The sequence below is a fragment of the Fopius arisanus genome, unplaced genomic scaffold, assembly GCF_000806365.1.
Source record: "Fopius arisanus strain USDA-PBARC FA_bdor unplaced genomic scaffold, ASM80636v1 scaffold00168, whole genome shotgun sequence".
In the NCBI taxonomy this organism is placed as follows: domain Eukaryota; kingdom Metazoa; phylum Arthropoda; class Insecta; order Hymenoptera; family Braconidae; genus Fopius; species Fopius arisanus.
The window spans coordinates 20451-33471 of record NW_011887907.1 but is presented as its reverse complement, the minus strand read 5'-3'; the positions used below and the strand labels follow the sequence as shown (position 1 = coordinate 33471).

The following is a 13021-nucleotide window of genomic DNA, read 5'->3' as shown; positions in this document are numbered from 1 at the left end:
CCCCCACCCACCAAAATCCCCTTCTTCAATTTCGCAGTGTGTCCAGGGCAGTTTTCTCAATTAGAACAATTTTAAAAAACCTATTGAAATCATCCCAAGGAAATTTTTCACATTTCTTCTTGTTGTCCCTGTCCTGAATACCCTGCGCCACTTTTAAGACGACGATTTCAATGGCTACTGAGGCAATTTTCTTCTTTTCAAAAGGTGGTCACGTAACATTATATATCTGAAAATTGAGATAAATTAAACAAAAAAAATGATGAAAAATGAAAAAAAAATGTTCGCTTTGATTTTTCATAATAAAACAAATTTAAATTAAGAAACATCTTTGAAAATGAGTAAAAACTGAGGAAAATATTCACAACACAGACACGTAGGAGCGTGAAAGTAGGATTTGTATTTGATGATAAAAAACCAGAAAATGGAAGAAAACTAAACCCAAAAAAAGCAACTTAAATAATTTAATTTCTACTGATTGTGCTTATCTTATTGTATTTCGTGAATATCCTTAATTTCATCAGTGCAAAGAAGCAACTTCGAAACTGACAGCACACCGATCGTTGATTAGAAAATTAAAGGAAAATTATAAGTGAAAATTAAGTAATTCGCAGTTCCAATCTGCCCGTCCCTTTGGAAACGATGCGGTCATTTTTTTTTTGTAAGACTGGGCTCTATATAAATACTACTATACCTCTATCGATTTTGTTTAATTATTAAAATTCCTCCCACCATTTATCAATTCAAAAGAATTAGATGGAAATTACGAAAATTAGAATTCAAAGTTAGTAGGACTGTGGCGCGGTTTTGAAGGTCTGTGACAATTTATAATATTATAGGTTGAACGGCAAATTGGACGAAGGGCACTTGGCATAAGATCAATTGTATTAAATTAATAAAATATTTTAATTGAATCCTTATTTATTGATTGTGGAATTAGTTTAGATTCGTTTCTTCATTTACTTTTGCTTGTGCTTTCATTCAATTTTAATATTCATTGCCACGAAATCAGGGTTATAGAATATTTATTCTCTAGTAATGCTTTCCTTCCTGTTTGCCCTTGCCATTTGCTCCGTGATAATTTGTCGATCATCCGCATATTTAGTAGCATTAATTGAAAGCTCTTCACATCCATTTCTCCCATTGCAGAAGTGCATCATTCGTTTTATCTGGAGAACTCTTCAGTCAATTATCCTACAATAAAATGTCATTCAACTTTTTTGTCGGATATCGTTTTTCCTACAGAAAAGGTTTTTTCACATTTCATTGTAGAATCACTTATTCAAGTGATAAATGCGTAATTATTACATTTAATTTTAACACGAACTAGTTTACAGTGAAATGACATGTGTCACTTTTTTGCAGAAAAACTCAGCTACAAGAACGTTTTGGACCATTTTCTTAAAAAATCACACATTAACGAGATAATTGCATAATAATTATTATTCATTCAGGAAATCTGTATTAGAAAATAAAGGAAAATCCTGGGAAAATATGAAAATTTATTACATGTCTTTTAACTTCCAAAAACGATAATTTCGCATGTAAACTCGGTAAAATAATCGAGATAATTATGCATTTATCTCGTTAATGAGTGATTTTACAAGGAAATGTCAAAGATATTTTTTGTAGCAGAGAAGATTTCCTACAAAAAAGGTTCTATGACATTTTGTCGTAAAATTATTGAGTCTTGAGATAAATATGAACAAATAATTTTTCATCGAAATAATCACAAAATCGAGAAAACTAGAGAAATTACTTGTCATTTTCCGCCACCACAGTACAGAATTAAGGCCCAAAATTGAAGGGATTAACTTCTCGCCTCAACTCTCAATATATTCCCGGAGCTTTCAGATTTTTGAAGCCATTCAGTAGCTTGTAAAAAAATGTGGAAATATCGTAATTTCTACGCTCTTTTTTGAGAAAATAATAAAATTTGCAGACATGATCTGAAGTTGAGATTAAGACGCGGAAATTGAACCCTGATTTTATTTTATTATTACTCATCAGAGTTAAGAGGCTCACAGCTCATCATACTAACTGTGGGAATATATTTAATTCAACTGTCTCCATTAATTTTTTTATTTTCAAACAATGAGATGTAGTTGAAGACTCGAGGATGTTTCTATTGCTTCATATCTTCTCAAATTAATACTCTTGCACTTTCTGGGGTTGCGATTGCGCTCGATCAAGATTAAAAATAACTTTTTAGAATTCTGAATATGTTGAACTGGAATTCTTTAATTTTACGTGTTTATTAATAATTTTGAATGTGATTTTTCGGAAAGAAATTCGTAACGAAAAATGGAGATGTTGAAAATATTCCATACCATGGAAAATCAACTCGCTCTCATATCTCCTATCACTCCACCAGATTATTTTTTATTTGAAGACTCACATGTGCATTTAGTACGAAATATAAATCGTGATGCATTATTATCATTGCTCGCTATAATAATAAATACAAATTCAATAAGTTAATATCGATAAGGATTTTTTTCACAATAAAGAATACACGGGTCAATGCAACTGGTGCTCAATATTTCGAACTATGCCAGTGGTATTTGGAATGAAAAAAAAAAACAATTACGAGCGACACAATCCAAATTAAAAAAAAAATGGAGTAATTCAGGCAAAATTGTGTTTACAGATTCAATTCCCTGAAAAGATTTTTAATCATTCGATCAAACGAATTGTTTCAACAAAATTATGAGGTAAACGCGACACGATAGCTAAATGAGTAAAAATGAGTTCTGATTAATTGTTTACATTTATAACAGAAATGTGTAATTTTTATTTAACAAAAAGGAGTGATGAACGTTTTCAACAACTTCTCATGTGTACATTTTAGCATTAGCCCTTCATATAATAAAGTCCACGTAAAGGATCAATTGAAAATAGGATAAAAATTAAAAATATGACATCTCAACATTTATTTCTCAAACGTATTTAATCGTCAGTGAGTTTCTCGTTATATCTGACGTTGCGAAAATTAAATGATTCGAATTGTTCTCTCACCTGGCCGAGAATTTAATTTTATAAGTTTTTAATGGATTGGTGAGAGTGTAGTGGAAAATGACGCAAGTCCCCTCTACTCTTTAGCAAAGTGGACGAAAGGACGTATGTGTGGGGGACTTTGAGGGGACCGTTGGGTCAGTTTATCGTAAACACACGGGTATTCTTTCTACTGAACCACCAGTTGCTCGTGACGCGAAGACGAGTCTTGTCGGCTACTCGTTCTCCTCCTAGATATGACACAAATCCAGTGAATTATCTTTTATATTTCTGGGGATCTTATTTTTTATGTAAATCATAAACACAATCTTCAGTGACGAGGTAATTACCATCTACTGACCATCGCGCTCTATTTTTTTTTGTTGAAGAAATTATTCTGTGATGTTCAAAGACTTATAACAAATTTCCATCCCCTCTGGAATTTCCAAAAAATCGATTTTTTTTTCATTCATACTCGCAAAATATGATATATTGAGAATATACCGTAAAGAGGAAAATTCAGAATTAATCGGTTATTCAACGGATTTAGCATTTAGTCTTGAAACTGTATTTTCAAAAAAGCCGCATAAATAAATTACTCGTTGGCGGGGAAATTATCGTAATTACAGTTCAAAATTTGAATATATTATCGAAAAATCTTTGGAACGTTTAATTTCCAACTTTTACAGAGCTTTTCGGTCTCTCGTAAAACATCCCTATAAAAATCCTTAAAGAGACCGCAATTTTATTTTATTTAAAAGAAAAAGTTTTCAACAATTTAACTATAGCATAAAATTTTATTAAAATTTTGACAGCACACGTACATTTTATAGTCTGAAAACAAAAATGGTCGTCTGAAGGGATTCTTTTGTTGATAAATAATATCGTTATATTAGGAAATTTTTGATTTTTATTTTTATTAAATTAAATTTTTATTTTTTCATTAAAAAATCGTGTTTTCCGGGTCCTGCGTCCGGAAAAAATCCGTTCAATCAATCGATCTTAGATCTAGGGGTGAGTGATCTGTTTTCCAATAACTATTCTCTTACTGATTTAATACGTTTTCAAATTTGAGGGGAAGAACTGAAATACCTCGGGAATTATTCAAATGTGACTGGTCCTAACTTTTTTTCAAGGTCGATGGACAATTCGGGGTTTCAGTCGGTTCGCAGGAGATAGTGAGTGCCATTTCTCTCCACTTTCACAGGGAAATGTTTTTTTTTTTCTTGAAAAATAACGGTCTATACGAGAGCGAAGTCGATCCTCCCTTTGTGAGTGGTAAAATAAAACCACAGACTCTGGCCCCTGAAAATCAAATCATGTTCAATAAGAAAAAATAATTATCTTCCATGAAGTATGGATATTGTGAACAGTATGATCTGCGAAATTTCCGGGTTGTAATAAGGAGAAAGTCATTTTTATTCTGCCTTGGAGTCCAGTACATTAGTATATATTCCTCCGGAAATACGCGAGTTCCTGATTTACGAAATTTTTTACATGAGGGATAGGGGTGAAAGTCATTAAGGATTGAATTGCATCAAACATTTCTAGACTGGAATCCATGAAAATTTAAAACTGTTTTTTTTGTAAATCTTTCTCGAGTGCGCGACGCCAGAAAAAATGTGAGAACTGTTCTCCGTAAGACTGAAAAATTCTGAAAGTCTGTTGTCATGCAATGCAATAAATTTTTTATTCCACAATTAGCGAATTGATCTGCGGATATTCTACAGGATATAACTGGAATGGATATAAATAAATAAATATCTGGATTTCGTACTCCGATTTTTAAATGAATAGATTTGAATTTAAGAAAAATCGTGGAACATTTTCTTTTATTTTTAATCAAGTTTCAAGTCAACTGGTTTTTCATTGGGGAATTCTTTAGAGTGGGGGGAATTAAAGAGGATGTTAATGGGACGAGATAAGAGTTTAAGATTTTTTGGACTAAAGCTCTGGAATTAGTTGAATCTGGAATCCAGGAAATTTATAACAAATAGCGAGGGGAGTAACTGATTGGATAATGGAGGTGGATAATGCGGCGATTTTGTTGTCAAATTGCAACAAAAAAAATGCTTGAAATTTGTGCTGTAGTTTTCCATTCATTCCCAAGCAAAAAATAGCAATTCTTTTAGAAGTCAAATGATCCATTTTTTAGGTTTTTTTAAAGAAGATAAAATGGACGTACCATTTCAAAATTTTAATATGATTTTAATCTATAGTTGAATTGTTGAAAGACAATATTTTTTTTTGAGACAATAAAATGGCGGTTTTTGAAGGATTTTCGGAGAAATGAAACATTTCAATTATTAACATGCGCAGGCCAATAATAAATCTGGATAAATTATGAAAATGTTGAGAATTGAACTTTCTAGAGAAGAGTAAGTTTTTATTTAAAATTTGGAATTAAATTTGTGTTGCGGGAGCTACTCGAATGATTATAAAAAAATAATGAAAAAAAAGAGGAAAAATTATTGAAGGGCGCTAAAGAGCGATATTGTTTAAAAGGGATCTACCAAATTTACAAAAAAATAATAAAAATTACGCAGCGTACCATTGCTCTCCAGAAGATTGAGTGACAGCTAGATGCAATAGCAAGCTACGTATTTTTTATTATTTTTTAGCAAACTTGGTAAATCCCTTTTAAATAATATCGATCTTTAGCGCCCTTCAATAATTTTTCCTCGTTTTTTTCATTATTTTTTCATGTCCATTCAAGTGCTTCCCGCAACACAAAATTGATCCCAAATTTTAATGTATTTTAGGTTGAAAAAATAAAATTGAAACAAAAGTCGACGTTCGATAGATAGTCCACCTGGGCCTTAAGGTTGTTGTCGCGCGACAGCCTCTGTAAAAAGTTTATCCGCTGTAAAACGGGCCAGTTTAGAACACAATCTTTTAGCGGTATATAGTCTCACTTGATTGATTGCATTGTGCATGGATAGCTAAAGCATAACTATATATTTTCCATATTAACTATTTTCAATTATATAAGTTTATGAATTTCCGATAATTATATTCCGTAAACCAAACGGTCAATCGATTTGATTTTTTTTTCTGTATTTCCTCCCACGATGTATATTCCACGTTTTTTTTTATTTCTGAAACTGTCGAGCCGTTGATTTTTAAAAAATTCTAATCGGCAAAACTCCATTTAAACACGTGTTAAATCACTCGAATTTCAAAAATTTATATCTCAAGTTCAAAACGGTCAATTGCAAACGAAAAAGGCTCATTTTGTTGCTAATTGTTCAAACTATTCACCATAAAATTTTTAACGAAAACTGTCGAAAAAAAATTCTACGCGACAACAACCTTAAAGTATTTAGTTTTCTCTAAATCGCTGAGCATTCAATATTTCTTATTTTCCTCTTCACCATGCACTCTCAATATATCATAATTTGATAATATGAAAAATATCGATTGTGTGACATTTCCCAAAAGATTGCTCCACTTGAAATAAAGAAAATCATTTTAGTCATGATAAACATTTCGATAGTAACATTGTAGATTGACATGAGGAGAAAATCAAGAAAGCGTTCCTTTTGCAAATATATCCGGAATAAATAGTTTTAGAGAGAACTCTGGAAAGCCATTGATGGTGGATGAGTTAATTACCTATAGAAGAATCTTGTAAAATTATAGGACGATATGGAATAATTTCAAATAAAGTTTTTGCTAGATGTGAATGATTTCTAGTGAGTTATTGGTATTTATATAAATTTCATAGAGAAATTAGACTGCAAAACGAAAATAGATACGAATTTTGTAGCGAAGTGACAACAGGAGATGAGTTAACTTAATTCTTTGACGAGTTTTTCGGAAATATCCCGAAAACTAAGAGAGATAACGAAATTTTTGACAAAACTTTTTTCGAAGCTTTCGATAAAGTCTACAAAAAAGGTTCCAACCAGAATTTCAATCCATCCAGTAGTTTCAGAGATATTTCTGAAAAACGTAACGAAGAATTACGTGAACTAATCTTCTTTCACATTTCGTCACGGATTTCCGTAAGAATCATTACATGTCACTTCGTTATCACAGAACATTTCAAACTAGCTGAAGAACTTTTAACGTAGAGAATAGTAATTTGTCCGGTGGAATCATAACTCTCATAAATTTTCAGCGCCAATTAATTTTCAGCACGATTTTTTCCTCAAGTTTTTCACTCTTTATGCTCTTTATCTAAAACAATCTCATCGCAACTTCCTGTCTCGCTAACAAATTGACTTATACCACCTGAAAATCTACTGACTGGATTTATTCTGCGTTCAGAGAGTTGCATCAATGATGAAATTACTAGCCGGTGTAGAGGAGATCAGCGAGAATGGCACGAACGAAATTGAAGATTCCCAGAAGGCGCATAATAATCACATGGATAAACCACCGGAGAAAAAGGCATTTCACAATAAGGTAATTGAATACTAATTCGATCTAATTATTTTCTACAGTATTAATTACGATGAGGGGAATTAAACTCTTGTTGAAGTGAACAATATCATAGATCATCTTCTGATTGAGGGGGTTGAAATAATTAATGATTATAATTATCAATTATTAATTATTTCAAATAATAATAATAATAATAATAATAATAATAATAACAATAATACTAATAATAATAATAATAATAATAATAATAATAATAATAATAATAATAATAATAATAATAATAATAATAATAAATACACTGATAATTAATCATTAATCATTAATAACATTATTATTATTATTATTATTGCCTTTATTATAATTTATTTAAGAATTATTATTATTTATTTTACGGCACAATTGCCTTGATTAAATATTAATTTTTTAAATTGGGATATGATTTTAATAAATATTCCAAACATTAAATAATAACATTAATAAAACCTTAAATAATTTAATAAATGTTTCTCAATACGAAAAAATGTAATTGGCAATTACCTCGTTAGGGTAATTTTTTAAATTTTATTCATTAATTTTTTTCTTTTTAATCATATATCTATCAAATTTTTTATAAGTGCATTGCAAAAATTGTTAATCGATGTTAAAAAAAAATCATAACTTTGTTCTGCAGTTGAAAATAAATAATGAATTTTCAATACGAGTCTGGGTTAGGCTGGAGAAACTTAAAAAAACTTTCATGAATTTATCTTTTTGGGATTTCATGTGGAATCCTTCAAGTACTCCCACAGTAAACTTTCTGGACGGAGGGTGGGGGTCAAAAGGCGAAAGCAAAAAAATAAAATAGAGAATGGGCAATGGATACATAAAAATTGTATCAATTGAGTTATTATATAAATTAATTAATTTATTATTTATTCATTTTTTTATCGACAACAATTACTTCGAAAAACAATAGTCTCTCCAAAACTATTCATACGAATTTACATATGAATTAAATTTCTCACGATATGTTTAATAACTGCGGATTTTCCTAGTAGCTCAAAAATAATATTGAAATAAATTCCCTTCAACGGTTCCAGAATTTCAACTTACTCTTTTCCATCAGACTAAACCCGATGGACACGCATCTTTTACTTTCCGGGTTATGAAGTAATTTCAGTTATTTACGTACAATTTCTAATAGTTATCCTCCGAAAGTGCGCTATTGAAATGAAAAGAAAAAAATCCATTGCTATATTGAAGCAGACCTATCAACAATTCCACCATTCGCCGAATTGTTATTTTGAATATTACATTTTGCAACTCTATATTAATTATGTTAATGTTTATTAGGAGATTTATTAGTAGACCAGATCGTAAATAATATTGTTTAATTGATCTACAGAAATTCTATGAATCATGATTAGTTTACGGTTTTACAGAAAGCATTTTTATTTGACAAGTACATCTCTACTTTTGTCAAAAGTCTGAAGACTAGAAATCATTCGTCAAGAAATGTTGAATTGGTACCTGAAGTTGAAGAGCAATTTGTTAATAACAAGAAATTGCTTTCTCGAACTAAATACCTAACAATCTGGCCAACGGTTTTTTCATTAAAATGTATTGAATGTGAAATTTGAAGAAGAAAACTGAATGACTTGCTTGAACTATACATTATTTGATAAATAACTTTCTTGAAATAAACAAATTATCGTTGTCATCAAGTCAATTACAGAATCTCATGACGATTTGTTTCCCAGCGTCAGATAATTAGTTATTGGGAATTTTCGGCGCATCGTTAAAGAAAATGTGATGGAATTATTTCGGAAGTTTTTTAAACGTTCGGCAATTTTTGTCTCACGAAAAAGCGTACCGTGCGCTAGCACGCGGGTTTGAAACGATTTATGTAAGAGAGTTACGAGTTCGTAGTCTCGCGCCATTTTAGGCGGACCAATAAGGAATCGTGGCTTCATGATTTCGAGATTTTCGAGATAATCGATTGTATCAAGTGTGTCCCTTCTAGAATAGGACCGCACTATGAAACTATTTCTGTAAAAGAGTTACGATTTTGTAATTTCGCGCCACTTTAAGTGGACCAATAAGGAATCGTGGCTTCATGATTTCGAGATTTTCGAGATAATCGATTGTATCGAGCGTGTCCCTTTTAGAATAGGACCGCGCCATGAAACTATTTCTGTAAAAGAGTTACGATTTTGTAATCTCGCGCCACTTTAAGTGGACCAATAAGGAATCGTGGCTTCATGATTTCGAGATTTTCGAGATAATCGATTGTGTCAAGCGTGTCGCTGTTAGAATAGGATTTTGAACGCAGAATTCCGATACTGCCACGTAAATTTATTTATTCACCCCCGTAATCGACAACTAAAATTCCGTAATTTTGATTGAATATTGCATTTTTTCATATGAACTACCCCATAATTTTCCTGACATCACCTTGCACCTGTACTAACGATGTCCCTCGGAAAGAACGAAACTCTTGCGCTAAAGAGGATGAGAAGTGAATTTCACTGGTGAAATTATCGAAAACGAGAGAATGTATCGGAGGCATGACCACGACACACTGAGATGAGAAGCAGGTCCCGTTGTGACCCACTTCCTACTTTCCTATCAGCATCCCGATTGCAAGAGACCGTAGCCAGTGATCATATGAATTTCCTTCAACGACCAAAGCCTCTCCATTTCTCCTCCCTCCTCCCACCTCAAACAATAAAAACGAAAAAATCAATTTAAACGACAATTCAACAATTGAGAACTTGAGAGATAGTGTCATTGGATTTAAGATCAATCAGATCACCAGAAAACCGCAAGAAAGTTATCTTACACCAGTAGACTTTCTCTAGGTTCAATGAAAAATTTTATTAGTGTTCAAATGACTTAAGAATATCTCGGTGCTGTCCATTTCTTCCTCGTTAAAATACTTTTTAACAATTATAATTATGTACCGTGGCTTCCATCAGCCCTGAACAATCATTGGGTAACCATACATTTAACAATGACTTTATTATTCTACATTTCTGAAGTCTGGTTTTATCTGTTCTCACCTATAGAAGACGATAAATTGCGAAAAAATATGAAAAACGGTACACCCAACTGCTTCAAGAGTTTCAACCTGAATTTCCGTCGATTTTTGTGCTGAGAATTCTGTGTAAAATGGAATAAAAATATCAGTTACTAGATCTATAGCACGTGATGTATTCCGAAGAATTTTCTCAAGATCCTATTGAGTAGTTCCGCTTATTCCTTACAACTTTCAGTATACGAACAAGATTTTACGGAAATAACTAGTTTAGATGATGAATAAGTGAAATGCGATAAAAGGTCTGACCTTGATCTTGGTTTTACGATCGCTTTATCATGAGTGTTGAAGGATGTGAAGTCAAATTAGTTTCTTGAGAGAGAAATTCAGATTTCGTTGAAGTATTGTTACATAACTGCCCTTGGATTGGGAATTTTTACATGGAAGCAGTTGATAAACTGAAAGATTTCTTTCGCTGTTGAATTGTTAACAAAAATATTCAGCTAAAACCGAAACCATGCCATCTGCAGCAAAATTGCAATATTGCAAGTAGAAATTGCAATATTGCAATTAGTAAAATGATTTTATAATTTATTTATAAAATGAAGATCTGCACGGATATATGAGCTTTTTAATGCGATTCTATTGATAATCAACGCGAAAAATAATAATTTAACGACCAAACATTCAAAATCCAGAAAGTGCAAAATTAGAAATTTGTGAAATGTCAAAATCGGCACACAATTAACTACAAAAATTGATCAAATTATTGAAAAAGGAAAAGTTAGGCGTCATTTTGAAGAATGTGTTAAGATATTCTAATTTTTAAATATTAGGGGAATCTCCCATAACTCGACCAAAACTTCAATTTATTTAACACTTAAATCTATCATACCCCGTTTTGAAAAACATAAAAAAATGATGGATTAATATTTCTGTCTTTTTTATCGTTTCAGGTAGCTCACGTACGTCCAAAAAAACCGGCAGGCTCTCCAATAAAAGGAGAACTGTCACCTGAAGATGAAGAACGGATGAGACGTCTTCTGCCCATCGAAGAAGCTCCAGAGTATCTCACACATAATCCCTTCATTCTTCATGGATATCGAGGATATTTAACTACAAAATTGTGTATAGAAAGGTTTGCAGTGCATCAAGTAGAATCCATCGTTAGTTGTTAACGTGAATAATTTTTCAGTATTTTCTGGTGGACGAATGAAACCATCAACATATGGAGCCACATCTTCGGTTGGATGCTATTTCTTGGGCTGACCTTGTACGATCTCTGCCTACTCAATATCCATGCCCCTTTCGGTGATAAAATCATAGTGGCACTCCTCCTGGTCTGCTTTCAGGTAAAAAATTACATAATCATCTTATTGATTTTCACAATGTCGTAATCGACTTATAGAAAATCTTTATCGAATTCACTTGTGAAATTTTCAGTCCATATGTAGGTCACATGATGGGATAAGTTAGCATTGAGTAATTTTTACCGGAAATTTCTGACCATTTTGGGAAAATTTTGACATCTTCAACTTTCTTTTTCTCAAAATGGATTTCTACATGAAGTATATGATTTTTCTTCTCATGATTTATTTAGGAAATCAGTTTATCATTCATTGATCGGATAATTACATAATAATCATTCACTCAGGGAATCTATCTTTATTAAAAAATAAAAAAAATTTTTATCAATATTAAAATTTATAATAATATTTTTACTCTCAAAAACGATCATTTCATGTCTAAACTCGATAAAATTCTTGAGATAATTATAAAAAAAATGAATCTTATCAGAGGAAAATGTAATAACTATACATTTTTCTCATTAATGAGCGATTCCACAATCAAATGTCAAAAAATCTTTGCACTGGTAGCGCAAATTTCCTATAAAAAGTTGGAATGACATATCATAAAATAAGTCTGGAGATATTGATAAAAAATAATTTCTAACTAAATCGATAATATTACAATAATTACTCATCATTTTTTACTTTTGAGAATGAAAATGATGGAAATATCGAAATTTTCAGAATTTACCCACCCGATTTTTACTTGAAACGAACATTTAAAATTTCCCACTGAATTTGTTTTAATTATTTGTTACTCACGGGGGGGGGGGGGGGGGGGGGGTGAACGAAAATTCCACTCACCAGTTGTCCGTTACTCCCTTTCGTCTGATGGCTAATGAAAATTGTAATTATTTTTTATGTTATTTACATTTCTATTTTCCTATTACCATCGTTTGTAGAAAATTGTAATGAAATAATGGGCATTCTCTTCTTCAATTAGGCTTGCATGATTTTATCGTCAGTCTACCATACATTCTCGTGCAGAAGTGAAATGGACTACTGGTGTTTCCTCTGTTACGACTTATTCGGAATTGCATTCAGTCTCTTGGCGATTTACATGTCGGGGGTTTACTACGCTTTCTGGTGCCACAAGGTAATAAATAGAACAAGATGTCGATCTGCAGAGAAGTGATGACAATAATAATAACAATAACAACAACAACAACAACAACAACAACAACAACAACAACAACAACAACAACAACAACAACAACAACAACAACAACAACAACAACAACAACAATAATAATAATAATAATAATAATAATAATAA

General features: G+C 31.7%; 1 protein-coding gene across 1 annotated transcript in view; it reads left to right on the top strand.

Moving 5' to 3' along the window:
• The first annotated feature begins 775 nt into the window (after positions 1-775).
• Positions 776-13021, top strand: part of LOC105272381 (progestin and adipoQ receptor family member 3) — a 15868-nt gene continuing 3622 nt past the window's right edge. Inside the window, exons 1-5 of the mRNA XM_011314488.1 lie at positions 776-3333; positions 7264-7401; positions 11353-11534; positions 11592-11748; positions 12689-12841. Of these exons, the coding sequence (XP_011312790.1) occupies positions 7276-7401; positions 11353-11534; positions 11592-11748; positions 12689-12841 (618 nt within the window). The 5' untranslated portion in view covers positions 776-3333; positions 7264-7275. The remainder of the gene's footprint in view (positions 3334-7263; positions 7402-11352; positions 11535-11591; positions 11749-12688; positions 12842-13021) is intronic.